This window comes from Anser cygnoides, chromosome 20, assembly GCF_040182565.1.
Source record: "Anser cygnoides isolate HZ-2024a breed goose chromosome 20, Taihu_goose_T2T_genome, whole genome shotgun sequence".
NCBI lineage: Eukaryota > Metazoa > Chordata > Aves > Anseriformes > Anatidae > Anser > Anser cygnoides.
In genome coordinates, this window is record NC_089892.1 from 6,129,942 (window position 1) to 6,156,057 (window position 26,116).

Consider the following 26,116-nt stretch of genomic DNA (forward strand, 5'->3'; position numbering starts at 1 on the left):
GCGTAGCACAGAAGTTAAATAAATAATAAAACATTGTACGACAGAAAGAAAGAGGCTAGCAAGGGCACAAAGACGGGCTGAACGTGCTTGCTTCGTGCAGTTAAATAACGAGTCAGTTTTGGTGTAAGACACCGACAAATATGACAAATGCCTCCGCACAGCACCTGCCGAAGGCTGCGGCCAGCAGCGAACACCCCGAAGTGGGAGCAGACCCCAGCCCAAGAGAGACCAACACAGGCACCGGTGCAAAACACAGAGACTTTAATTAAAACCACAACGTCGGCGGAGGTGGGGAGCTGCGCTGGGCACGGAGCAGCCCCGGGTGCTGCTGCTGCATGCGCGGACCCAGCGGGAGAGGAGCGGAGCCCCCAGGGCCAGCGGCACCGGGGGAGGTGGAGGAAGGCGAGCGGCCGAGTGCCATGCTACAGGGACACGTCCCGAGTGGTGGGTAAGACTCAAAAGTTAGCTGCTTGAAGTCTGAAAAGCCCTAGCAGGACAAAAGTGCAGAGGCGGGCAAGCAAAAGCTCTCCGTGAGCCCCGTCCCCCCTCCTTGGAGGGTCCCAAGCCCAGGGACACCATCCCTGGGGGTGCAGGGGAAGGGAGCACCTCCCCACCCGTTTTTGGTGCCGTATTTCACATTCTCAGGGTCCCTCCCAGCATCTAGAGCATGGATGGGTGCCAACATTTCCACCCGTCCTTCTACGTGCAGCCCCATTTCCCTAAGATCACCGGGAGAGACGCGTTCCCGTCCCTTGGGCAGCTTTGGGAACCTCAGGCTTTAGCTCAGCCCTCACCAGCCGGACGCCGTACAGCCTCCAAAGCAGGGTGACACTTGCCAAAAGCCACGCAGCGAGGCGAAGGGACACAGACGGAGGAGCCTGGGGTCTCTGCTCCAGCACCGGCGCCCCCCAGCCCCAGCAGACACAGATCTCCTGCCCCGTTCCTGGAGCGGATCCGTTTGGAGAGCAGAGGTGATACGCGCATCCTAGTAACAACTTCGCAGCAAAACAAGTCTTGAGTCTTTCGTTTTCATTTCAAATGCGCCTTTATAAAGTTGTTTGGGGCAGCTCAAAAGGTCCCGGCCCTGCCCCCCCCAGCTGCTAGCCCAGGACCAAGCCACGCCGCAGCCAGGACAGAAAGCTCGGCTTCAGCTCTGCGGGCACCTGCGCTTCCCTGCCTCTCATCTGGCCTCTTCTCTTGCTCTCCCTCCATGAGCTCCTAGGAGAGCCTTCACAAGAGGGAGGGAGTAGGTCTGGCAAGAAGGAAATTGTGAAAAACCCTCCCAGGCAGGCATTTTCTTTTCCCCCTTGACAGGCAGAGTAAAGCAGTGAGGCAGCACAAGGCAAGCAGCCCGGCTGGGGCAGCCCCACCGCCCTCCCCGCAGGCTGCAGGAGCATGGAGAACGGACCCTGCTGCCCCCAGCCCCAGCAAACACCCAGCCAGAGCTCACCCCCCTGCCAAACCCAGCTGAAGACCCCCCCTCCACCCCAGCTGCAGGCTTGCAGACCCCCTCGGCCAAGCCACGTGGACACGACAGCGCTGCGCAAACATGGCACCAGCCACTTCTGCCCCCCCAGGTGATGCTGGCGCCCATCCGGACCGTGGCCCAATTCATTCCTCTGCTGCTGGTGGCACTGGGAGCGTGGGCCTGCTGCCCGAGGTCCAGCACAGCAGCACCAGCAGGTAATGAGAGGGAAAAGAGCTTTTTTCCAGGTACAACCTGCTGTCCTGGGCTACTTACGCCTTTTGTTTCCAGCACAGGTAGCACGAGGCGTGTAAAGCCGCATGCTTGCCCCCGTGCTGCCTTCGCTCCGGGGATGCCTCCCTAAAAGGGCTGGGACCACGCTGCTTGGTGGGGAAAGCCCCTCGCTGGGGGGCTGCTCTGCAGTTTCTGACCATGCAGCAGCAACCGCGGCCACCTCGCCCCACTGAGGCCAGCAAAGCAAGGAGGAGGAGATGGGGAGTGCAGAGGGCAGGCTGGACCCAAGCGATCCCTAAACAGCGACGAACGTGTGCGAACGTGTGATGGTTTGTGCCCGTTGACTACGGAGGGGAGGGAGCCTGAGCAGGCGCTGCTCGAGCAGCGTCTTTGCATAGCCATTCCCACAGAGCCGGGGCCCTCAGCTCCAACTCAGACCCCACAGCCCTGCAGGCTCCTCGCTTCACCCGAGAGAAGAGGCGGTGGTGTGAAAGGAAGACCCAGGGAAGCTTGCAGAAGTGATGGAGGGAGGTGGCTTTCCTTATCTAGAATAAGGGAGAGACAGTACCCTGGGCTTCCAGCAACCCGCAGCCCTTCCCTACAGCTTCCCTTACCCATTTAACAATCCCCCGTGCAAGCAAAGGTGGCCGCGTACAGACACGTGCAGGCTCACACCTCACCCCTCGCAGTGGTTTCCAAACCAAACAGCAACAGGAAACTTCAATGAAATTCAAAAGGGAAACTGCAGTTACCCCTGCCCAGCGCGTACACACGTGCCTTCCTCCCCTCCACACCCCCCTTCCTCCCGGGAAGGAAAGCAGGGGGAATTTGCTGCAAGGCAGCCCCTCATCAAACCCCCTTTGTGCCCAGATCCGTGGGCGCAGCAGAGCGGAGCAGCGCAGCCCCAGCTCGGTCGCTTGAGGGACAGCCCCGCGGCGGGGGCTTGCAGGAGGAGCTGCTCTGGTCCCGTCTCTCCCGTGCGAGGCCGCCGAGCGCTTCGGATCCGTGGTTGCCTGATGAGGATGCGCAGGAATGAATGGGCTGTGCGACGGGCAAGGTGATGAGGAGGGGGTGAGGGGAGGAGGAAGAGCGCCGCCGCTGCGCCTCCGCGGCCTCGGCTCCTCCCGCGGCCTCCTTAGGACGTCACGGGCTGGATGGGGAGCAGGCTGCCGAACTTAAAGTGCTGGATCACGGGGAACTTCTCCAGGCACTGCGGGAGGGGAGATAAAGAGGGGTGAGTTCGGGAGACAGTTCCGCCTGGCACAGGCAGCCAGAGCTACGGCCTGCCCCCGGGCGCGGGAGGCAGCGAGCTCGGGGCCACTGGCTCAGATCAGGCAGAGCAGCAGCTTGTGGGGGGGACCAGTCTGACACCCCCACCCCATATTCCAGCAGGCTCTTCACCCCAGGAACACTTCATACCGGTGAACATCCCCTTTCACTGAGCCAGAGCCTTTTCCTTGCTGCAGTTCAGGCCAGGAGCATGAGCCGAAGAGGCACGTTTGTGTCAGCAGCTTTCTCCCTCACCACCTCTCACTGCTCTAGCCGATTCCTTTGAAGAGTTTCACCCTACAAACCCTTGGAGAAGCGCAGAAAGCCCCCAGGGAGGAGGCTCTCCCTCCCCAGGACGGTGTCGTCCACGCTCCAGCTTTGAGGCTCCATCTTGCAGCCACGAGGCGCTGCCCAAATCACACTGCAGATTGTCAGGCCTTTGGTAGACAAGTCCCAGTGATTTCACTGCCACAGTTTAAGATGCGATCCTATTCCCAGTGACCCCTCACTCCTGAAATTCCCACCCCTATTGCAGAGTAAGGATAGAGGGAGAGAGGATCACAAATGTCCACTGCAAGCAGCTCCGAGCTAAGCTGCCTTTCTCCAGCTGAGGCCGGGCTCTGTGCAGGAACAGCCAGGCTGGGAGGGCTCGTCCCTTCTGCTCACCTTCCTGCCAGGGCACAAAGACCAGTGACTGTGGTCAATGACCACGTCAACGTTTTCCAAAACTTGCCTGAGAGAGCCGCTCAGAGCTCTATTTTTGAGTCATTACGGATTCAGACCGCCCAGAACTCACACAGGACAGACTCATCTTCAGACACACAAACCTCGGCACTACGTGCGCTGCGTCTGCACTAACATCAGGCACGTTACCTGCCGGTGGTCAGGCTAAACAGGAGGGCTGCAGACCCTCACTGTGCTGCAGTGGGGGCTCTCATCAAGAGTGACATGGGCACGGCTAATGGCATGAGGTGAGAAGGTGGCCACGAGGTAGAAGGCTGAGTTGTTCCCTCCCTAGACTGCACAATATAAAGAAGAGGTGTCCACGTCTTGGAAAGCCTTTCTGCTGTTCCCAGCTGAGACACAGTTCTGCAGCTAGGAGTCTTATTCCGCAGGAGATGTGAAGTACATCCCACCAACGCACAGCAGCTATGAGCTAACAGGAGTCCAGCTAGTCCCAGCAAGTCCTTGGCACAAGCAGCCCAGAGCCAGGGCGGTGGGGACGCCGCACGAGGCAGGCACCCTGGCTGCAGAGGAGCAGCAGGAGGGCGTCCGACCCCACCAGCAGCCCCTCAGACAGACCTTGCGACAAAATACAGAGCCCGTTCCTCCAGGCACTTCTGTCAAAGCACAGTTCTTTCTTACCAAAGGGAGGTGAGATCCACGTGGCAGACACAACTCTCCTTTCCACAGGAAAGAGCCTCGTGCCCTGCACAGGCGGAGGCAGGAAGCCTGCCCACATGCTGTCATCACGGGCAAGCAGCGGGATTTGTGCTCAGAAGCCCAGGCCTGTGGCAATCCGGTTGGAAGCAGAGGTCAGACAACTTCCAACAAAACCAAACTGCTTGCAAGCAGGCTGGAGCCAAAACAAGTTTGGAGGGGGTGAAAATACACCATGGCTGTATCCACTTTTGGGGAAGAAGTCATGAAAAAACCCACAAGGCAAGGCACCATCAAGAAGTCAGTCCTACAACCGTCGGGGCACATCACCTTCGAAGCCTCCCCAACACTTCCAAGCACGCAGAGTGGCCGCCATCCCTCTGCACAACCACTCAGACAAACCCTCAGAGGAAGCAGCGCAGGACAGTAGTGACGTGAAGGAAGGACGGGGAGAAATGAATACTGGAGATGTTGACAGCTGGAAATGTCATCCCAACTGGCTCCAAGGAGTCCCACGGAAGACCGAACTGGTTTGGGCTCCTGATGAAGAGACTTTCCCAGCAGTTGGAAGAACGGGAATAAATCCATTCCAGTTACCAAATCGACAGCCCGAGAAGAAAGGAGCAGAGACACTTCTCCTCCTCTCTCCAGCAGGACTGGCACAAATCGTGTGGATTATTAGAGGTGCCAAGAGGATCCTCCTTGCACAGAACTGCTGTAGGCAGCACCAGCTCGATGGAGGGGACAGGCTTTTTCTATTCTTCCCATCAGCCCAATCATGCTGAAGTCCTGGCTTGAGACTCAACTGGGGAGTAGCTTCATGCATCGAGTCCAACCTTTAAAGATGGAACTGGGACTGGATTAGTTACAATGGAAAGTATTTCCCGTCTGACTGCAGTAGAGAAGGAAAGGTCAGGAGACTCAAAAGCAGGCTCAGGGGAAAAACATCAAGGCTGCTGCTTTAACCACATTATTCTGTCGACTTCTTCACTCGCCTTTGAAGGAGAGAGTAAGAAAAGCCCTTGCACTTCCAAGCTAACTCTTCTTCACCCATTATATTTATATTATAAATAGACACATTTGAGATCTCGTAAACACACAGAGCAGAAGACACGCTGCCTTGAATCGACTGCCTGTCCTCAGACCCTGTAGCAAGCACGCTGGAGTGCCTGGATCCAGGCAAGAGCACATGGCCGTGCCTGAGGCTTGTGCTGGCTGTTTAAAGTCATCCCATAGCAGGGACAGAGAAGAGACAAAGCGCCCATGCTGCACGTAAAACAAACCAGGCCTGGGAAATGCCCCACTTCTGCCAAGTGAGAGCGGGTTGAGAGCGAGCCTCCGATTTCTGTTGGTCTGCTCCTGGTGACCGCCCCCTCCGTCCTGCTGCTGCCTCCACTCGAAACCAGTCGGTGCCGAGCCCGTCTCAGTCACCCCCAGACGTGTTACGGAGCTGGACCGTTGGAGCCTCCATCCCCGATTTCACCTGAGCTAATTGCAACGTGTGACCAGAGGGTGAAGACACAGGTAGGAAGAAGAAGGTGGGAAGGAAATCTTGCTCTCACGCGAGCCAGCCAGCCAAAAAGCAGCATTACAAACCCAAACCTTCTCTCTCTTCACTGCCACAAACTCGGATTCCTCAGCAAGCCGCCCTCTCCTCTGCCCATCCAGGTGAACGCAGGTCCCGTGCAGTGCCCAGAGAGGACTCTGCTGCGTGAGGACCATACACTTAGGATTAGTCCTTGAAGACCTACAAGTGTTCTTGGAGGAAAAAGCTAAATTTGAAGTCACACAGCAGTTTGGTTGACTCAACATTTCCTGTACCTTAGCCTAAATTTGTGTTCTTACTCTTCCCAGCAGCTCCATGACACAGCCACCTCTCTGGGTATTTCTAGAAACCCACCAGATTCAGGTCCCACATTTCTCCACAGAAAGTCATCTGCTATTTAAAATAGATGGCGGCCTCCAAAAAAGATCATGTCTTGGGTGTACCTAGGAACGAGCAGAGCCTCTCCCACACCCTGGAAGGTCCCAAAGCTGCTCTGTCCCCAGCAAGCCAGGTAAATCTGCCAGCACACGGCAGCCCCAAGGCACCAGCACACTGCACCCGACCAGAGCAGGGTGCGTGGGGAGCCTGGGGAATATCAGAACCCATCCAAAGGAGCGGGAAGACCAAGGCAGTGCAGCAGCCCTTGCTCCACGATTTAGGGAACCCGTGTTTGATTTAACCGTGCTCCCAGGGCTGGGGACTCTCTGCCAGGACACCCAGCTCTCCCACCAGAGCCTCCAGCTCAGGGTTTCCCGGCAGGCAGCGGCTCCAGCTGCCTTGAGGGGAGCTCTGAGCCAGGGCAGCCCCGGAGGGGCAGCACAGAGGCACCCCTCGGGGGTCGACCCCCGGCCCCGCTCTCCTCCTCGGAGGCTGGGAGGAAAGCTGAGCTGGGGGCGGAAGGAGCCAGCGGGCCTGGGAGTGACACCTCGCAGATTAGAGAGGTATGTGGCCTGGAACCTAAACACAGGATGTGAAGTGCAGAGGAAGGGCTGGGGGAGGGAGAGCGCCGAGTTCGGCACAGTTAACCCCTTTGTGCGCTGCAGCTGCCCGCCCAGCCTCTGCCCCACGTCCCAGCAACGGGAGCACGGCTGGCCCGAGCAGAGACCGCAGGGTGTAGAAATAACTCCTTCGAGCCCTACCTGAGGGGATTGTCGCACCTCTAGCAGCAGGTAGCTGTGCCACCCCTGCTCCTCCACCGTGTTTAGCACAGCCGCTGCCTCCCCAGCACGAGATGCCGCCTCTCGGCCGGGTCCTGCTGGAGGCCCACATGTGGCAGTTCCTGTCCCGCTTCCTCAAGTTCAGGGTTAGCTTCAGCAGGAAGGAGAGATAAGGGACAGCCAGAACTGCCCGGTTCCCCGGGTCAGGGTTCGCCAGGAAAGCCTGCGGAGGCTGGCGGGTGGAGGACTGCCAAGCCCCGGAGGCCGCGGCCTCACCAGCGTGGTGCGCTGCGCAGACACGACTCGCAGCCAGGGGAGGCGGGCAGGAGGCGTTCAGCCTGCTCTGGGGCTCTTAAAACACGGGATGGGGTTAAAACCAAGCCTCCTCCAGCTGGGAACAGAGTGGTGTGGGAACCAGAAAGGTGAGTGTGTCAAGATAATGGACCTCGTTTGGAGACCTGCGTCTCGCACTGTGGGAAGACGAGAAATGGCAGAAGCCGTGCCTGCAAGGAAGGGCAGTTTGGGACTGGATTTTGGGGCAAACACTGGGCAGGCAGGAGCTTCCTTCTACACCGCCAAAGGTCCCCAAGCCACAATCAGCAAGGAGCAGCCGCTGGGTGTGATGGGGCCCCCACACCGAGGGGCACGAGGCAGCAGAGAAGAGCTGACCTGCGGCGAAACGGCCGCAGGGACGTGCACGGCCAAGAGCAGGCGAGGCTGAGCCAGGCCCCCGCTGCCCACGGCGCTCACCTCTGCCTTGTACATGCGGATGAGGCCCTGGTTGACCTTGGACCAGGAGGGGACGGCGCTGATGTTCCAGAGCTGGTTGGAGTGCTCAGCGAAGGGGCCCGTCTTCATCTGAAAGAGACCCGAGAGCGGGGCTGAGGCGCGGGGCCAGGCGCGACGCTCGCAGCCCGGCGCTGACTCAGGCTCACGCTCTCCAAGCGAACGTCCCCGCCGGGCCCTGCGACCCACGTGCCGGCCGATCCTCCCTCCCTCCCTCCTTCCCTCCTGCTTCAGCCACATCACACGAAGCCGTGGCAACCCAGCTCCCCCCATCCCTGGCGAAATCAAGCCTTTCCCCGCCGCTTTGCTAACCAAACCTCCCTACGCACACCTCCCTTTTTAACGACCGCATCAAAAAAAACCCACCTAAGTCCTGCTCTCCCCCCAGCAGAGCTCGGCTTAACGCCGTTCCTACCCCTACCCAGAGCCCTCCCAGCGCAGCACTGCTGGGCTTTCCAAGAAAATGACTCATTCCCCATTCAAATCAACAACAAGCGGCAGCGACAGCCGCGCTGCCTTCCCCACACGCAGAGGGCAGCGCAGGCTGGCGGCGGCTCCGCACCCACGCCTGCCCGGAGCACGAGGCCCTGGGGCAGGCAGGAGCACGGGGACACGCTCAAACCCCGCTCTCCAGCCGGGCTCCAAAGCTGCAGCTCGCTGGCTTGCAGCAGGCACTTTTTGCTGGTATTTGTTTTAGACGCTCCAGCGTTTCTCCTCCCAGGGCGAGGGGTTTGGAGGAGGGAGGGCAGGGGGGAGGCTGCAATCGGGGACGGTTGCACGCAGATTCCCCGGGTAGCGCTCTCCCTTCTTCTCCGTGAACAAAAACAGACCCTCGGGGAGAAAAAGAAATATAACGCAGCCTCTCTGACTGAGCAAAGTTCCCATGACATCAGAAACCACAAGGCCGAAGCTCACGCTAGAAAGGAACGTGGGGAGAGAGGAATCTCTTGGACTCTTGTTCCCGACTCGGGATTGAACAACTAACCCCTTCCCTCCACGCAGGCACAGGCCTGGGGTGAGGGTGGGAAAGCAGCTTCAAAACGCAGCGCTCTGCCCGCTCTAAAAGAAAGCCAGGCTGCTCGATCTGCCCTAGGAAACCACGCTGCCCTCCTGCAAGGTCTGCGTGGCATCAGCCTGAGCAGAGAAAGAGAGAAGGAAAGGGGGGGGGGCACAGTACCCGGAGGACAACGTGTTTCGAGCAGGCTGACCTCGGGGCTGGAGCCCGGTGGGAAGCAGCTCTGCTGGTTTGCACAGACCCGTCCCTGCTCTCTCACGAGCTGGGCAACGACTGCTGAGCCGCTGAGCTGCTCCTGCTCCCCTCCGCCGTGTCTCTCCCTCGCAGATACAAGATGAAACGTGCAGATACACAAAGCACAACAGCACCCGACAGAGCCGGCGTGCCATTAAGTGTGGGCTTTAGCACCGGTGGGCAGCACGTGGCGGGGGAGCAGGGGGCACACGTGTGGCCGAGCCTCGCGTGCTGGCCGGCACCGAGCATCCCCCGGCACGGCAGGGCTGGTTGTGCGTGTTTCAACGCCAAACCTTCCTCCAGCATCGCCATCCTTCATGCGGGCACAGCTTGCAGCAGCCCCCACAAGCGCGTTTTGCTTTCTTCCCTCCTTCCTGAGCCGCAGCGGATGAGCGGGGAGCGCGCGGAGGCGGCGAGCTCGGGCAGCCGGCCCCACAATCGAGCCCGTTGGCTCCGTGAGCCCCCTGGCACGGCCACGACCGCGGCCCCCCGGACGCAGGAGCCCGGCGAGGGAAGGCTCGGCTATTGTTTCAAACTGGGGCGGGAGGAGAATGGGGAACAAGGGGGAAAATGAGCTCATTTCAGCCACAAAGGGAGAAGAGGGAGAAAGCGAGCGGGCTGGGGGGGAGCAAGAGCGGCAGCGAGCGCGCTGCAGTCCCGCAGTGACCCCAGGGGAACGGAGTGAGTCAGAGCAGCCATATTGAGCAGGAAATTACTCACAGACGCTGCGTTCCTGCCTCTCCGTTCCCAAGAGAATCAGCCTTTTGTAAATGGTTCCTCTGTCAGTAACTGGGGGAGGGGGACGGCTGAGGCTGTGCTTTCCTGTCAGCTCCTTCCCTTCCAGCCGAAACCCGAGCCCTCCCTTCCCAAACCTCCAAATTTAGAAGCCAGATTGGAGATGAAATTCTTGCTGCCTGCCCTGGGCTCTTAAAGCAACACAACCCTGGCCGATCCACACTGCCCAGCCGCCCACGGAGGGGGCCCGCTGTGCCCCAGGTGGCCCCAGGGGAGCTGGCGCTTCCAGCGGGCTTCGGTTTCAGCTGGCTCAAGAGCAGGCTCTGTGTTTTGCCCCCTGTGAGGACGGTGCTGTTCAAAGACAGCGTCTGAGTGGCTTCGCAGGGTGACACACGGCACCCTTCCCTGCACAGCTCAGGAACAGGCCGGACCCTGCAGAGCTGGCGGCTCCATCGCTGCTCCTGCTGCGCAGCAGAACGGCCCCAAACCAACCTCCCAGCCCCGAGCACCAGCCTGCTTTCTGCCCACAGCACCTTGGAGAACAAGGCGACAGCAGGGGACAGCTCAAGCCCCGGCCAGCCCCGTAACCCTCCACCAGCCCACAAATCGAGCATTCAGGTCTAAAAACCACCCCCCAGATTTCCCAACACCACGCCGGCTTGCGTAAGGCTTGCTGCCGTGTCCATGTGCAGCGCGGGGTGGTGCTACGGGGAGGAGGTTTCAGCGGGTTCAAACTGGACATCATCTCGCCGTGTTACTTTAAGAGCCCGAGGTTTAAACATAACACGTGGCAAGCACCGCCGCGGTGTACATTCACATCCCTGAAACGTCACCCAGAGGCTGAGAAAAATATCTGCTCCCGAGAATATTCGCTGGGTTGAAAGAAAACAACCTACCCTGGTCGCAGCTTGCCGAAACAAAACCTGCTCTCACGTCAGTAAAACCTACCAGACCCGCTATGGGAGCTGCTGCGGTGTTTACTATTTGTTTAACACCTTTAAAGGAGGGCTGTTTTCAGCTGAAAAGCTCAGAAGAAAATAATAGCGTTAATGTATTAAAGTCGTTAATCCTTTCTATCGTTTTGCCCGGTATTTTGTTTTGTTGTTGATTTTGGAGAGAAAGCAAGCGTTCAGGGCTGTCCCAGCACCCCCTAGTGGCAGTAACAACCTTCCCAAGCATTTTAAGGGAGGAAAATCACATTTTAAAGGCAAAAGTTTTACAAAAAAGGGAACAGCGCTCGCAGGAAAATGGACTGAAAATATCATGCGTTTGGTAATTCAGGTTGTGGCAATCCCTCAGCAGCTCACACCAGGGGTGACCGACAGGAGGTTTCCCTGCCACCAGGTGGCACTGAGGAGCTCAGCAGAGAAACCATGATTCCGAATAAATGTGCGGAAAAAAAGAAGTGTAATTGCTCATTAAAAAAGCCTCCTAAAAAGCTACGTTTCTGCAGGCAAAAGCGGAGTGACCAGAAGCAGCCTAGTGCTGGGTATTTTAACTTTGCATGTCATCTGCGTACTGCAGAATTTTCTGTGCACATCAAGAAATGCGTGTTTTTATGGTTTTTAACAGGCTAGTACACTGTCTTCATGTTACTGATGCCCAAAATAAAATAAATCTGAGAGCATCTTGGCTCCTGCTTGCAGCGAGGACGAAGCAGGAACAGATTTCCTGTCCTCAGCTCAGCCCCTTCAGGCAGTGCCTCTTCACTGTCCATGGCAGGATTTAAATCTGCACCGAAGGTTAAATCCTGTGAGGTGCTCAGCACCAACGAGCCCTACTAGATTCAGCAGGGCTTGATGCAGCATCTCCTGGGGTTTGGGCCCAAGGCTCCTAGGAAAATTTCCTACGTGGAAGCGTAAGTTCATGTTCTGTAACCTCCCTTCTCATCTAATCACTAAATGAGGGAAGAGAGAGGGGGGAAAAGCGAAGAGAACAAAGGGGAAGAACCGCACTCTGTCCTTCAAAATTAATCCCATCACCTCTCTCTTGCCAGAGACAGGAAATCCCTCACCACAACAGAGCATGTGGTTCTCCTCTCCCTACCCAGACCGTGCAGCAGGGGGGGACGATAAAAACACAGGCAGGTCGTTTGCTGCTGCTGAGAGAAGGAAGCTGTGAACTCCCGCATTCAGAAACATTGCCCTGCGTATTCCCAACCGTGGGCATCGCCAGTCCCTTGCCCGAGGACCCCAGAATACACGAGCAGAAACATGGTCCTGATACTGGTCCTGATAACAGCTGGGTTAACCTCAGCACCCTCCCCCCTTTGGATCGTTTGTGAAAAAAAGGCACATTTTATGGGCAACTCTTGGCAGAATCTGCTCAGATCTGGAGGAGACCGAGCTGCACAAGAGGTATGGGAGCCTGCCCTAAGCAAGGGGAGGCCCAGGACCTGCCAGGCAGCACCCAACGACTGGAGGCAAGGGAGGTTATCTTGGCAAGCCCAGCTGTTTTGCAGCTTCCACTTCATCTTCCTAGCACACTTACAAGCACCAGTCTTCTCCATCCAAGTTCCCACTGACTGATCCAAGTGATGATCCAAGGTTATTTGTTTGCGATCCACAACCCATCCAGCTTAATTACACTTTCCCTTCAATATCTCTGTTTCAACTCATTCAGGGAGAGCACCTCAGACGCAACGATTCTTCCGCACACCTCCATGAGAGCAAACCAAGGAGGAAGAGAAAACCACAGCCAGAACTAGCTAATATCAGGAGCACTTCCCTGTGGGACAAACCTCACCTCTGTAATGAAGAGGATGCACTCCAGGAACATGAAGTCTTTATGGTTTTCATTTACCACCTTCTCATCAACAAAGTGTCGAGGCTCCAGATTTGGATGGTCTGAAAAGAGTAAAAGACAATAGGAAGTAACCTGTATGGCACCCCTTTCTGAAAGCAAATTCAGTTAGGTCTCGTCCTGTCTCTCCTTCACAAGAAAGATGATTCTCCCACCAGAGCTTTTCAGAAGTCAGCACAGAGCTGCTCCCTTCCATCTCATCTCCAACTCTAATGCCTTAGCAATGAGAACAACTGGTAAACTCTCGAGGGCAGAAAATGTGTTTTCTAGCACCAAAAACAAGGCTCGCCTTTCAAAAAGCTTGTAGTACTGCAATAAAGACAGCTGTACTGTACAACGAAGCCTTCCATCTCCCAACCTAGGCAACTAGCTTTATTTGGAAAGCTGAGAAAAAAATCCAAGCCCCAAGCAAACTCTGGCGCTGTATTACACAAATTCGACACATTTGAATTTAAAAGTCAGTCCCAAGCCCCATCATCTTTGCAACCCAGACAGACAGGGCAGAGGGCAGGCTGGGACACGAGCAGATTTTTATTAGTACCTATCAGCTGGGAACTGCCCCATATGAAAGGTAGAAACTGGAAGTCATCCAAGCCCCAGACGCCCTGGCTGCCAGCAGGTTCCATCCTGTAGGTCTTCTGAAGTTTTCGCATCACTTCTAGGTACCTGATACAAAAGAGAAGAGTTAAGACAAGGCTGCCTTCTGGACTCCAAACACAAAATCCAGATGTCTCACTTTGCCAAACACATGGGAAACCCAAACAGACAGACCGTCTACTCTTGGAGGGTCCCAAACCCACTTTTGGACCCAACAGAAAACCACGATTCAAGTTTAGCAGCTGAGGAAGCACCAAGGGGCAGTCTTGAGACAGAGCAAGGGACTCAGGTTAACAGAAGGAAAACGATGAGCTCCCAGCACAGTGCCCATTGGGATTAAATTACAATCATTGGGCATTCAGCATCACCTCTCTCAAACGAGATTTCCAAGCCTTTGTAGCTAGAGGGCTTGTGTAACCAACCCTGTTCTGTTCAGGCTACCTGAAGAAACATCAGCTACCCCCAAAGCTACCCACGTCTGAGGAAGGGGACCCTCAGCCTGTTTCAGTTACTCAGCTACAAATACCAGAACGCTCTGAGGGGACGGGAAACAGCATTTCGCCCAGGGGAGAGGCTGGAAGGGGGTGATGCTGGCAGTGTAATAGAAAAGCAACAAATCAGCTGGGCCTCAATCTCCACCGGAGAGAGTCGATGCCGATAACGTTCTGCATCACCTAGCCTTTCACACCCAACACAGAATTTTCTCTCCTCATTGACTTACATGAGGATAGGAACAATCAGCTTGGCAAAGGACACGAAGTGTATCACTTGCGAGTAGGGCCCCCCATACATTACAGTACATAGGATGTATATTCAGCTCCTCTGCCACAGAAAGCAGCCTGGCAGCAGGTATAGCAGCAAATGCCAGCACTTCTTTAAAACTGTGGCCTTGTTTTTATTTTATTTTTTATTTTTTTTACACCAAATTCACTAAAAAAGCAAGTGACAGGCGTTTATTTTATCTGCAGTGTCTTACGTTGGTGCAGATCCGTCCCCACCCCCACCGTTATTTGGAATCGTTGATACTTCTCACTCTCCTCCGTAACTTCCAGAAGAGCTCAGAAAGCTTTCTGCCTTACAGCAACCACTACTTCCACTTTTCAGGTGGAAAATTAAAGCTGGAAGTACTCCTGAAGGAAATTGTTTCCATGCCACCAAACAGCGATGCAGCTGGGATTAGATCTCTGGGCTCCACATGCCCAGTCCGCTGGTTTCATCAATACCAACTCCAGCTCCTGGGCTGGAAACACATCTAGAGGAGCAGTGGAGGCCTGCCAGTTTCATATACTATTTTTTTTTTTAGTGCCTGAAGAGATGTTAGATCAGCTGATCAGATATTGTAGTCGATCACAAAGCACAGGACTTCACTCACATACCTCTGCAGAGCTCAATACCTTGCATCCGACTATAGTGACCTCCCAGAAAGGCAGCCAGCCCCTAAAAGAGGAGGTGCTGTCACCCCTTTAGGAGGGGGTTGTAACGGGTCACTATACACTCCATTAGAAGTACATCTGCCTCCTTATTTTGTTTAAATTTGTCCTGTTTTCTCATTCTGCCCTTCCTCCCCAGGCCAGCAAGCCCTTCAGCACTCTTGCTCTCTAATTATACATGCGGCTTCATAGGAGGCCCTTGATTTTCACAGCTCACACCCCAGAAATAGGATCTTGTTATCAAGATCTTATCTTCTTACTTCCAAATGGGCGTGGATGAATGGAAGAAAGGGGGCACGACCAGCCCAAACTACGGGAAGAGTCTGGTGTACAGGACAGGCGGTAGCAGCTCACACACCTCAGACAGCTGCAAGGGGACAGCGTCCGAGGTCTGCCCCCAGACAGCCCGATGTTTCCAGCCCTTCTCCTTCTGTTACCTCACCTGTTAAATACTTTAAAGACAATGGCCATCTGGTCATCCACTCTGAGAACACCGATTTTGCAGAGGCAGCAGAGAAAGGCTGCAAACGCAGCTTCGTGCCCTGGAGTGAAAAGAGATGAGAGGTGACACCGGTGCTCCTGGTCCACAGGACAACCTCTCTGTGGGCACCACAGCAGCTCCTCAGAAACCCCAGCAGTCCCATTCCCCTAGAAAAACCCCAGCCAGCTGTCCCTAAGGCGCTACCTTATCCTATTAATGACAAGGGATGACAATATTTCATCCCCACGTAGCACCCACCCGAAGTATATCTGCTAGATATTTGTAAGGCTGTTATTAACTTTGAGAAAAAAGTTCCTGTGGAAAAACAGCTCCAGCGCTGGGTGTGCTGGGAGCAAGGCAGGAGCTCAGCACAGCAGGGGAAGCGGAGCACTGCAGAGTCGTCTGCTCAGAGGATGTGAGCGAACCTCACATCTGCAAGTAAACAGATTTCCTCCCACTTCAAAAATATCTCTGTGTCGGAAGGATGCGGATCCCATGACGCTGCCAGGAACAGTCCGTCCCAGAAGGTACTGGGATCTCTGGCTGACCCTCAGCAGCTTGGTCCTCCAGCTAACAGCAGGGAAAGAAACAACCAGCAAAATCAGAGCGATATTTTGTTGTGGAAAGGGACCACAGAACAAGGAAGAGCACAAGATCAGCAGCTCCACGCTGTAAAATGCAGCTCCCAGTGTACGAACAAAGTGTACCCGTGGTCCAGGCACTGCGAGTTAGGACATGGGACACGGGCTTGGGACACGCAGGAGGGGAGGAAAGGCTGAATTTCCTTCCCCAGGCTGACAAAATCCCAGCCTGTGGGTCCCTTTCCAAAGACAACATCTCCCCCTGGTGCTGGCGAGTCGTAGCTCTCCTAGCAAGCACTGCTCAGCCTCCAGCTCTTCAGCCTTTCACCCACGTCCTCCTCCTCTTCCTCCCCCTGCCCCAGTCCGAAGTCAGGTTTCCTCGCACCCACAATGTCCTGCCCCCCTGCCACTTGGTGAGGACACCCCTGTCTGCACACCTGTCCTCCAGACAGAGGAGCAGGGTGTGGAGTAACCACATGGTTTCACACCAACGAGGCTGGATTTAGGTCTAACTGCAGCCTGCGCAATTACTCCAGCCCACAATTCAGTCCCTTTTTCGGTGCAAAATGCTTTAATGTTCAGATTTTAAAGTCCCCCTGTAAGCAACGACGTCGCTTCAAGGGAGCACCAGACCTCGAGCACTTCCCACTGACCACAAACTTGCTTCCCAGCCTAGTCACAACTCAAGCAATTGTGTTTTATTCTGAACTGCCTGCTGTGGATCAGCTGTGTGATACAGCTGTATGTGCTACGGCTGCTCCTACAGCCCTGCTCCCAGCCCCAGCTCTCTCCCAGGCCCTTTGGTCCTAGCCCACAATGAACGCAGGGGTGAGGAGGAAGGTGTTTGTAGCAAGCTGGCACTAAAAACAGTTGCTAAAACGCATTTAAATACACGCAGCGCCAGTCTGCAAAGGGTCGCTACCCAAAGGAGTCCAGCCCTGACCCCTGTGCGTGCCCAGGTACCTGTGCCGTAGTCGATGCGGGTGGAGTTCCCCACAGCCTCCTTCAGGTACACGGCCACTTCTGGGGCAGCACTGGCCAAATGCTTGGGGATCACCGCTGCCACCAAATTTTCTGCTTCCTGGAACACAGAAAAGGCTCCCTCGAGTGAGTACAGACCCGTCACGGTCCCCAAGGACAGGTCACCCCCTGCTCACACTGCTGCAGAAGGGGAGCTGCAGTGGTGCACTCCTCCAACAGCGAGGGTCAGCGTGAGCGAGGAGCAAATTCTGCTGTTGTAGAAGTCACCTCCAGAGATGGAGTAATTCTGGGAGAGCTCATTGTAACGCTTATGCAGGCCACAGGCATCCTGGAGAAAAAAAAACCCTCCACCACCCAGGTACATCAGCCCAGCTACCCACTGGGCCATCTCCAGGACAGCAGCGTTAGCGGAGCAGCAGACCACGCGCAGGGACATTGCTGCCTGGGCTCTGCCAGTGCCACCTCTGGAGCTCGGTGCAGGACAAGCGCTCTGAGCTGAAGGAAGTCAGGCAGTTTCGCAACCTTCCTCTCATCTTCTCTGTCATCTGTTTGGGAAGTTACAAAGCAAAGGACTTCCTCGGGTTTGGGGGGGGCCTCAAGGCTCATTCAGGACTCGGAGACTCAGCCGAGAGCATTTATACAGACCGTACGGTCTCACAAGAGGTGAGGGCAGCACCAGTAAGCGATGCATGGCAAGAAGGAGGTGGATCCTTCATAGCTCACCTGCATAACACACGGGGATGGAGCCATTCCGTTACCCTGCTGCCCTTCTGCAGGAGCTGCATTTAACATTACACACGAAATACGCTCACCTGGTCTAGTTTGGCGTACCAGGTCCTGAAGGCTTTGTTCCCAAAGCGAGAAGGTTGATCCACCGGCGGAGTTTCATCGATCCATCTGTCGAGGGTGTTCAGAAGAGCCACCAGCTTTTCAATGGGCTGCAGAGACAAGGAGATGAAGGGGTCAGAGACATGAAACAGAACAACCCCTCAGGCTCCAACACCCCTGCCCTGTACTACGCCCACGCCATCCTTCCCAAGGGTGGTAAGCAGGAATGGGATGTGCCAACCCTCCCCAAAAAGCAGAGGCCAGGCAATCCTCGTTCCCCTCAGATCAGCCCAGTACAAAGCCCAGCCCGAGGCAGGCTCTCCAGTCGCCCACACGGCCTTTCATGAGCTGCAACAGCACTGCGCTCTAAAACCTCAGGGAGAAGAGCTGAAGCAATCTCCCAGCTGTAGGACGTACAGGACTGACGGGCAGGGAATTGCCACACAGTTCGGGGATCTCCAGCACAAAACCCAGGCGCTGCATCTTTAGGGTCCTGCGTGTCCCACAGGACACAGCACAGCACTTGGAGCATATCCTCACCGGCGGCTGGTTGTGTGGTCTTGCTCATAAACTTCCCTTCTCAAGGCCTCTCACCCTTGTCCTGGGGTGTCTCGGGAGCCAGGACCAGCAGAGAGGGCGTTTGCACTTGTACAGCACCCACCTGGGCCCAACTCAGCCTTCTTCGTGTGTCCTTGTTGCTTCAACTTTGTACTGGCCAGGCTGACGGGGCAGCTCCAGCCCCACGATACCCAGTGCTCACAGCACCTTGCAAATATGCACAGCCCAAACACAACCCGCCCCTGGGAAGAGAGAGCCTCTCTGCCCACCGGTGGTCTCATCAGAGCAAGGACAAGAAGCCCTGGGCTCTCAGAAAACGTCTAAATAAAAGCGTGAAGCTGACAGGAAGACAAACACACCAGCAAGGCAGCAGAGCCATCCTTCCTGCACCCGCTGCTGGAAGGGCAACAAGAGGAACCTGTGCAGGACATAGGAGAGCGGCTGGAGGAAGCACCGCTGTGACCATGAAGGAAGAGAATCGAGGTGCAGAGAGCCACAGGCAACACAGCACGGCGTCAGCACCGGGGCTGCACGCAGCCTCCTGCGTGCCTTGCCAGCGAGCTGGGGAACCGCTACGCTGCCACACGCTGCGAGGCAGCGCCGCAAGCGGCTCCGAGCGGCTCCAGGAAGCCTTGCTGACAACCACCGGAGCCTGCCAGGGGGTCTGGGATTCTCCTCGGCCGCCTCCAAGCAGCCAGAGAGCCGTCAGCAGCCACAGCAGCTGGCCAGGCCCTGGGCGATGCGCAGGCTCCTGTCTCGAGAGGGGGTTTCCTCCTTCACGGGGACAAAGAGGACGGCAGAAGCGGCGGCTGGTTTGACTTTGCTGGAGGCATTGACCGCGCGAAGCCGGCTGGTCTCCTGGGCTGCGGTTCAATCCTGCCTGCCGGGAGGACGAGCAAACAGCCGAGCCCAGCAAGTTCGCAGCCCTTGAAGTGCCACTCGAAGGGGGCAGGGAGCAGAGACAGGCGCGTGGCGAGCCGACCATCCCCACCACCTCTGCCCCTGGGGAACAGCCTCGGAGCAGCTCGGCCTCCGGCGGTGCTCCCTGGGAGCCGAGGACATGGGGGGGTGACATGGGGCGGGAGGACGAGACCCGAGCGCGCCGGGAGCGCAAATGTCCCCAGTGCAGGTGCGCCAAGGGACGCAGCAGGACAGGGGCTGGTGCTGAGGGTCCGCACGGACCGAGGCAGCGCTGCCCCATCCGCTTCGGCTCCCCAAAACGCATCCCAGAAACCCAGCACCTCCCCGCTGCCTGGGTCGGGTTCGGGCTCAGCCCTGCCCCTTCCTGGCTGCCGCCTTCCCCTCCAATTAAGCAAGAGCGTCCCCGGCACTGGGCTGTATTAAGGAATTAAATCGTGCTGGTGATTTATCCTCCGGCACCAGCAGTTCGTTACGAGCAGCTCCCGGATTTCCAACCGCTCTTGGCGCCGCCCGGGTGGTGGGGACGGGCTCCTTCCCCCTCCCCAGATCCTCCCGCAGGCCTGGGGGGAGCTCAGAGCCGAACCTCCCCTTCCCCTTGCCCACTCGCTGGCTTTAAAGGGATTAAGAAGCCCGGCCCCGCAGAACGCAAGGGGCGAGCAGGACCCAGCTGCCGGCTCAGCCGCGCCAATAAATAATTAAAGAGATGCGGCTCGTTTTGGGCACGCAGCCCTTTGGAAGAAAAAAAAACAAAAACGGGGGGGGGGTGTTATTAAAAGCAGCAGCTTCCCATTGTCCTGCAGAGGAAACTCGGGCACGCAGGGCTGACCCCAGCCGGGGGAAGGAGGGAGGGGGAGGGCAGAGCTTACGGGAACACGACCATCAGCGCCGCTGCAGCCCTGTTTTGCCTGGCTGGGTTTTTTAAGCTCTATTTTTGCCTTTACCTTTCCAGCGATCAAAGCAAGGGCAGCCGCACAGCCCCCCCCCCCCCCCCCATCAGCTCTCTGCTCTTCCTGTTGTGCTGATTTTGCATCCCCTTGACCCCGAGCCCGCCACGGGTCCCAAAGGCAAGCCGCCGAGCCTCCCGCGGAGCGGAGACCTGTCAGCATCTCTCAGGAGCCGGGGCCAGGCAGGCGGAGGTGCTGAGGAGGCAGCGCAGCAGCCAGGGCTGCCCGCAGGGACCGAGCCTGCCCCAGCGGGCTCCTCGGGCCCTGCTGGAGCAGGGAGCTGCTAAATCAGGGCTTTTGCTGCTTCCCCCCTAGAGCCAGAGCAAGCCGCCAGGCTGGCCAGCTTCTTCCAGTGCCAGGGAGGCAGGCAGGCTGTTTAAAGGCAAGCGTGCACCTCTTGCGGCCAAAATTCACCTTCCCCTCGCTGCGCTGCTCCTCTGAGCTAAGTCACAGCTCTGAAGAGCTGCCCCAGGCCGCAGTCGCTGCACAGATGCCCAGGAGCAGCGCTCCCTCCAGGAGAAGGCAGGTCGCAGCCTGTCAGCCCCGCAGCCTCCTGCCCGAGCCCCAGCCGCCCGCCCAGCTACCGCTGCTCCTCGGGTGCCTGCAGCAAAGCTCCAGGCAGCTCCACGCAGTTTCTCAGCTGGAGCAGAGCAAGCTCAGCACGTCTCAGAAGGGGCTCAGCCCCCCAAGGATCCGGCTCTCGCTGCAGCAGACAGCTCGGTATCGACACGCACCACTCTGGAAAGCATTAGGCTGCCTCTTTGCAAGCAGAGCAGACCACGCTCTCTTTATTTTTTTTTGTTGTTTCTCCCCGCGGCAAAGCAATGCCAGTAAGTCGCAGCGGCTACGCGTTCAGCAGAAAGAATTCCGGGAGGTCATTTGCCAAAGGAAGGCGTCCCCAGCATTTGATCAGGGAGGAAGATGGGACGGCACAAAGGCACATCGGCAGCAGGTACAGCACCAGAGAAGAAAGCAGAGCGGAGATGCAAGCAGAGGCCACGAGGGGCCGAGCCTTTAAAAGCCAAGATCAGCAGTTTGATCTACAAACGGAGCCGCGTGAGCGGGCAGCCTCATCAACGAGGCAGCCCAGGGGATGCTCCACCTGTGCCTCGAGTCGCAGGTTTGTGCTCTCCCCCGTGCGAGGATAACGGGACGCGTTCCCTGCCACTTCCCAGGCGGACGGGACCATACCTCTCGTTTATCGCCCGTGCTGGAGCCGCACGTGGAGCACATTCATTGCAGGAGGGACCTGCTGCACGGACACAGCCCTGACACAGCTACTGGGAGCCGGCTGCCGGCTCAAAGGGGTTGGAGGAAGAGGGATTTTTTTTTTCCTCCCCCTTTGTTTTGTTCATTTTTAATGCTTTGTTTCCCTAGAACTGCTCTGTGAGCGAGCAGGATCATGACAAAGACAAAACTCAGAGGCGAAATACAAACAGCGGAAAGCAGGAGTGGCATTTGACGGCACATTCTGCCGAATTAAAGGAACAAAAGATGCCCACAAAGCCTGTTAGAGAGGCATTCATTATCCCCCGATCCCCCCCACGAACTACAAGCAAGTTTTTCATTCACACACGGGTTCCTTGTAGGGGAGGCCGGACCTAACATGCCTGTTTCAAACAGAAAGGACTCGGTTAAAGATCGTCGCAGGCTGCCTTCCCACACGAGAAGGGATCTACAAACACACAGCCCCAGCCTGCTTCCCGTTCCGCCTAGATCTTCCCTGAGCAGGCCGCTCCCAGCTGTCTTGCACGGCTGTGATAAGCTCCAGCGGTAAAAAGATACCCAAGAAGCTCCTCGCTGCAACACAGAACAAGGGAGAACTCAGCACGCGACGTGGAAGCGAAGCAGGCGGCCAGCACGTGCTCTGCAGGTCGCTGCGGCATCCAGCGACCTCGCGACAGCTTTACCCAAGGCAGTGACACCAGGGAGGGTGCCTGCCACCCTTTCCGACACCCACGCCAGCCCCAAATGATCCTGCCGTGCCCCAGAAAGGTAAACGGGCAGTAAGAGTGGCCCAGCACCAGGCAGAGCCAGGCAATGGTCACCTGCAATGGGCAATCCTGGCCCACGGGCTGAATTTTCCCCCAAGCCCAGCTCTGTATCACGCTCCTTGGCCCCTGCAGCCCTGAGCACGACACTGGGGGATGCAGGCCCAGCTGGGCACGCCCTGAGCTCACACACACACCAGGCCTCGCACGGCTCAGCCATGGTGCTGAGATGGGTGCTGTTAACACAGCCTGAGCAACGAGGAAGCCCAGGGACAGGGAAAGAAGTGACTTGGACGAGGTCACACAGCTCCCTCTCTGGCAGCAGGGGAAGCGGGAACAGAAGAGCCATCGCAGCCTTTTGGCTGCAGCCAGCAGGGAGTACCACATCTACAAAACGCCCCCGGCTGAAGCCGGACTGTAAAAGCAGGGACGAAACACGTCCTTTCTGCATCTTCTTTTCTACCAGCAGTTTCCATCCACCTGTAACTCGCTCGATTTCCTACCCTACAGGCACACGCAGAGCCTCTGCATCCTGGGGGGAGCATCGCAGGCTGACATTTGCATCCCCAAACACAGCTCAACCACATTTAGACTCCCTGGCTCCCAGATACGCAGCCAATTCATTCCTTGCCTAGGAAAAATATTGTAGAGACCAAAAAAAAAAAAAAAACAAAAGCAGAAAAGAGGGAGAAACGAGTGGATCCAAACTCCTCTCCTACCTCTGACACTTTGTAGTCACAGGTCAGCTTCTTGCCTCTGACGCCTTCGTTCAGGGTGAGGATGAAGCCCATGTAGTCCGCATACGCCTGCGAGCACACCCGAGAGGGAAGGGCGTTAGGGAGCACCCACGGTCTGTCTGACCAAGCGCCGTGGCACGGGAGCACTCCTGCACACCAAGGGAGCCCTTCCCAGAACACAGCGCTGCCTTCCTGGAGACAGCCAGGGCGCGGGGCTTGCTGTGAGGTTATTGCTATTTTTGGCAGACCTCAGAGGCAGATGGTGACTGCACTGAGAGCTCTGCATCGCCGCAAAAATTACAGGGGGAAGAATTCAAAGAAAGCTCACGCCATCCCTGAAACCCTTCCCTCAGCTCCCTGCCTCTTATCAGGTCAAATTCAAACCCCATGGCTCTGCAGAGTCTCAGCTGTGCCCAGACACCCTGCTCTGCACTGCTTCTCCCAGACCTGTGCCATTAGCTCCCCGTCTTCCTTCTACTCTTCCCCGCATGCATGCGTGACGGAGAAATGGGAGACTGCTATTTTATTTAAATATGCTGCTTCTGAAGCATCAAATCCAGAGCAGTTCAGTAGCTTGAAGTCTCTGAAATGGATAGAGCAGCATGCTGCCATCTCTTCCTCCTTGGGACCCTCCTGAACAGAAATCCTGGTCAGGAGCAAGCCCTTGAGCCCAGGAGCCTCAGTAAAGGGAGCTGCATCCACAAGTTTGCTCAAGACCTGCCTATAATTTAAGCTTCTCAGATCAGTCATCAAGCAAGAACTTGTTCCTAAGCAGCAGGACCAACAGGAGGGACAAGTCTGGGCCGTAACCCCAATCCCTCAAAGGCAGAGGGCAGAGAAGCTGCCTGCCCCGCCAGCCCCACGCATATTATAAACAAAACTTACCCAGGAAATTGAAGGCCTTGGCCCCTTCCATAGAGCAAGGTGGGCAGGCGCCAGGAATCCGCCCAGCCCAATGCTATTAGAGGGCAGGCAGCAGGACCACGTCCAAGCTGAGTTCAAACAGTGCGGGGTAAACCCAGTTTTGATATAACTTACGGGCTAGGTAGGGCGAAATAGCGACCAGCTTCTAGTCTTGCACACTGGCAGGGAGCAGCAGCAATGCTTACGCACCCCCAGTCCCCCCCAGCCTTTGGGCTCTCCCTGGCTCACACCCTTCTCAGAACATTTGGCTGCCAGGCTCCACACCACCCCCCTGCCAAGTCATTTTCCTACAAACAGGCAGTGACTCTCCCTCTTTAACACGGGTCAATTAATTTCTCATTACTTGCCCGCACCCGATTTCCCCAGTGGCTGTTCCCAGGCCGGACCTGGCACTCACCAGTTCTCCCTGAACCCGGAGCCATACCTGAGAGCGCTTCCACTTGCCCATGTCAGAAACGATGTTTATCTCCTTCTTGGGGATCATGAAGTTCTGCTGGATGGGAGGAGCCATCTCCTCCGAGGTGCCTGCGAGATGCAAGAAAGAAGTAAACCAGAGGCAGCGGAGAATAACCTTCCTCTCTTAGAAATCAGCAGTAATTTCCCAGGAGACAGAAAGCAAAGAAACCCATCCCAGCCTGCGCCATTATCTCACCGTGTCCCGCTCAAACAGTATCCTTCTCAATCCCCGGAAACATTCCCCTAAGGACCCTTCGGGGCTTCAGGAGGCTGCATTACGTTTGTTTTCACTACTAAAGACGCGTTTCCAATCCAGGCAGAGAAGTTTGCAGGAGCCAGCACAGCCAACATGCAGCTAGTTTCATTATTTCTGCCCTCGGGTCACGCTGCAGCACTGAACTTCCCTGACAAACTAACCCTGCCTGGCTTTTAGGGTGCTAGGCACGAACCACGTTCCCCTAAAAGGGACAATTCCTGCAAAGACAAAGCAGGAACGATTCAAAGGACGGCAGTCCAGAGCCACAGCCGCCAGCCCAGGGGCTCGATGGGACCCAGCACCTTCCAGGTGGAAGCTACAAAGAGCATTTAAATCGTAAAGCGCTACCAGAGCCCAGTTAATATAACATTTGATGCGCGTGCTGATCACTAACGCAGCTCTTCCCCTGGGCATCCCAACCCAAACACGTTCCTGTAAGCGCAACTTTAATTAGCATGAGGCGGTGCAGCAGACCCCTGTTAGGGGAACCGGGTGCTAATGTGAATTCGTGAATTCTCTTAACAGTCGCCCGGTTCATCATTTTAATCCCAAAAAACCTGCAGGCGTTTGTTCAGCGCTGGCAGCACTTCAGTGGCTGCTCTCCACGCCCCAGCAAGCTCAGGCACCGGCTCCGCAGCGTACTGCTCCAAACTGGACCTCCCCAAAACATCGCAGGCTGCACTTACACCGAGATACTCCCCAGAAGCAGCAGAGCAGCGCTGTCGAACAGGCAGATCAGGGGAAAGGGAACCCAAAATCCCAGGAACCACAGAGAATCTGCTACAGATCTGTCACGTAACCTTAGAAACGATTCTCCGTCTAAGAACTGACGGAGTCTCATCACCTGCCTCGGGTGTTAGGTTTGTCCCCGATCATAGGTTCCAGTAAAACCCCGGATACAGGGATGAGAGGAACAGGACGTGAGGAATTCAGAAGAAAGACGTCTCCCTGCCTTCTGAAAATTCACCCAGCGATTAGCACCACGATGACGGCGCTCTTTATAACACAGCTTATGGCACGAGCGCAGCGAAAACCTCCAGAGCTGCGGTGGGAAAGGCAAACGCCGACTTGTTCGGTGCCACAAACGACGCGCAAAGACCCGAGAGGAGGCCAGGGCCTGCCCCGGGGTGCAGGGCCCCAGGACCCGGACGCTCCCAGCCCGGTCCCGGTCCCGGTCCCGCCGTGAGAGGGGCTCGGTGCTGCCCGTCCCTCACCACGGGGAAACTGAGGCACGACCAGCGGGCGGCACAGCCCAGCCCCGGCCTGCTGCGGTGGCCCCAAACCCCTCAGCACAGGGACCGCCCCCGGCCCGGTACCAGCCGCTTTGGACGCCAAAAGGGGAGTTTTAACCCAAAAAGGGGAGCTTTTCCCCCAAAAAGGGGGAGGTCCCCCCCATAAAAAAGGGAGCTCCCCCCCCAAAAAGAGCAGCTCCTCCTCCCCCAAAAGGGAATTTCTCCCCCCAAAAGGGCAGCCCCCCCAAAAAAGCGGGCTTCTCCCCCCAAAAACGGGGCAGCCCCCCGCCACCCCCCAAAGAGCCGCCCCCCCCCCAGTCCCCCGAATCCCCAGGACCCCGTCAGGGCCCCGCCGGCTCCCGGCCGCGCTCCCCCCGTCACCTGCCCGCTGCTCGCTCTCTGCCATCTTCCCGGAGCCCGGCCGCCGCCGCCGCCGCCACCTCTCCCCCCTCACCCCCAGGACGCGCTGAAGCCGCCCGCGGCCATCTTTGAGAAGGGCACGCCGCCCGGCACTGAGGGGCAGCGGCAGGCAGCCGCCGGCTTGGCCGCTCCCGGCCACCGTCGCGCCCCCGCCGC

General features: G+C 56.9%; 1 protein-coding gene across 3 annotated transcripts; it reads right to left on the minus strand.

Annotated features, from left to right (window-relative positions):
* Nucleotides 1-244: 244 nt before the first annotated feature.
* On the minus strand, nucleotides 245-26,076 carry PTPA (protein phosphatase 2 phosphatase activator). Of its 3 annotated transcripts, none has more exons than XM_048053185.2 (10): nucleotides 25,922-26,075; nucleotides 24,021-24,121; nucleotides 22,655-22,741; nucleotides 17,506-17,631; nucleotides 16,676-16,793; nucleotides 15,093-15,192; nucleotides 13,165-13,289; nucleotides 12,567-12,667; nucleotides 7,802-7,909; nucleotides 245-2,909 (listed from the first exon to the last, which is right to left on the minus strand). In XM_048053185.2, the coding sequence occupies exons 1-10, from the start codon at nucleotides 25,944-25,946 to the stop codon at nucleotides 2,835-2,837; spliced, it is 966 nt and encodes a 321-aa protein (XP_047909142.1). In that variant the 5' UTR covers nucleotides 25,947-26,075; the 3' UTR covers nucleotides 245-2,834. The 3 variants fall into 3 exon arrangements, with proteins under 3 accessions (XP_047909142.1, XP_047909156.1, XP_047909160.1); XM_048053199.2 differs by lacking the exon at nucleotides 25,922-26,075 and adding an exon at nucleotides 24,249-24,273; XM_048053203.2 differs by lacking the exon at nucleotides 7,802-7,909 and having other exon boundaries at nucleotides 25,922-26,076.
* Between the last annotated feature and the right edge of the window lie 40 nt (nucleotides 26,077-26,116).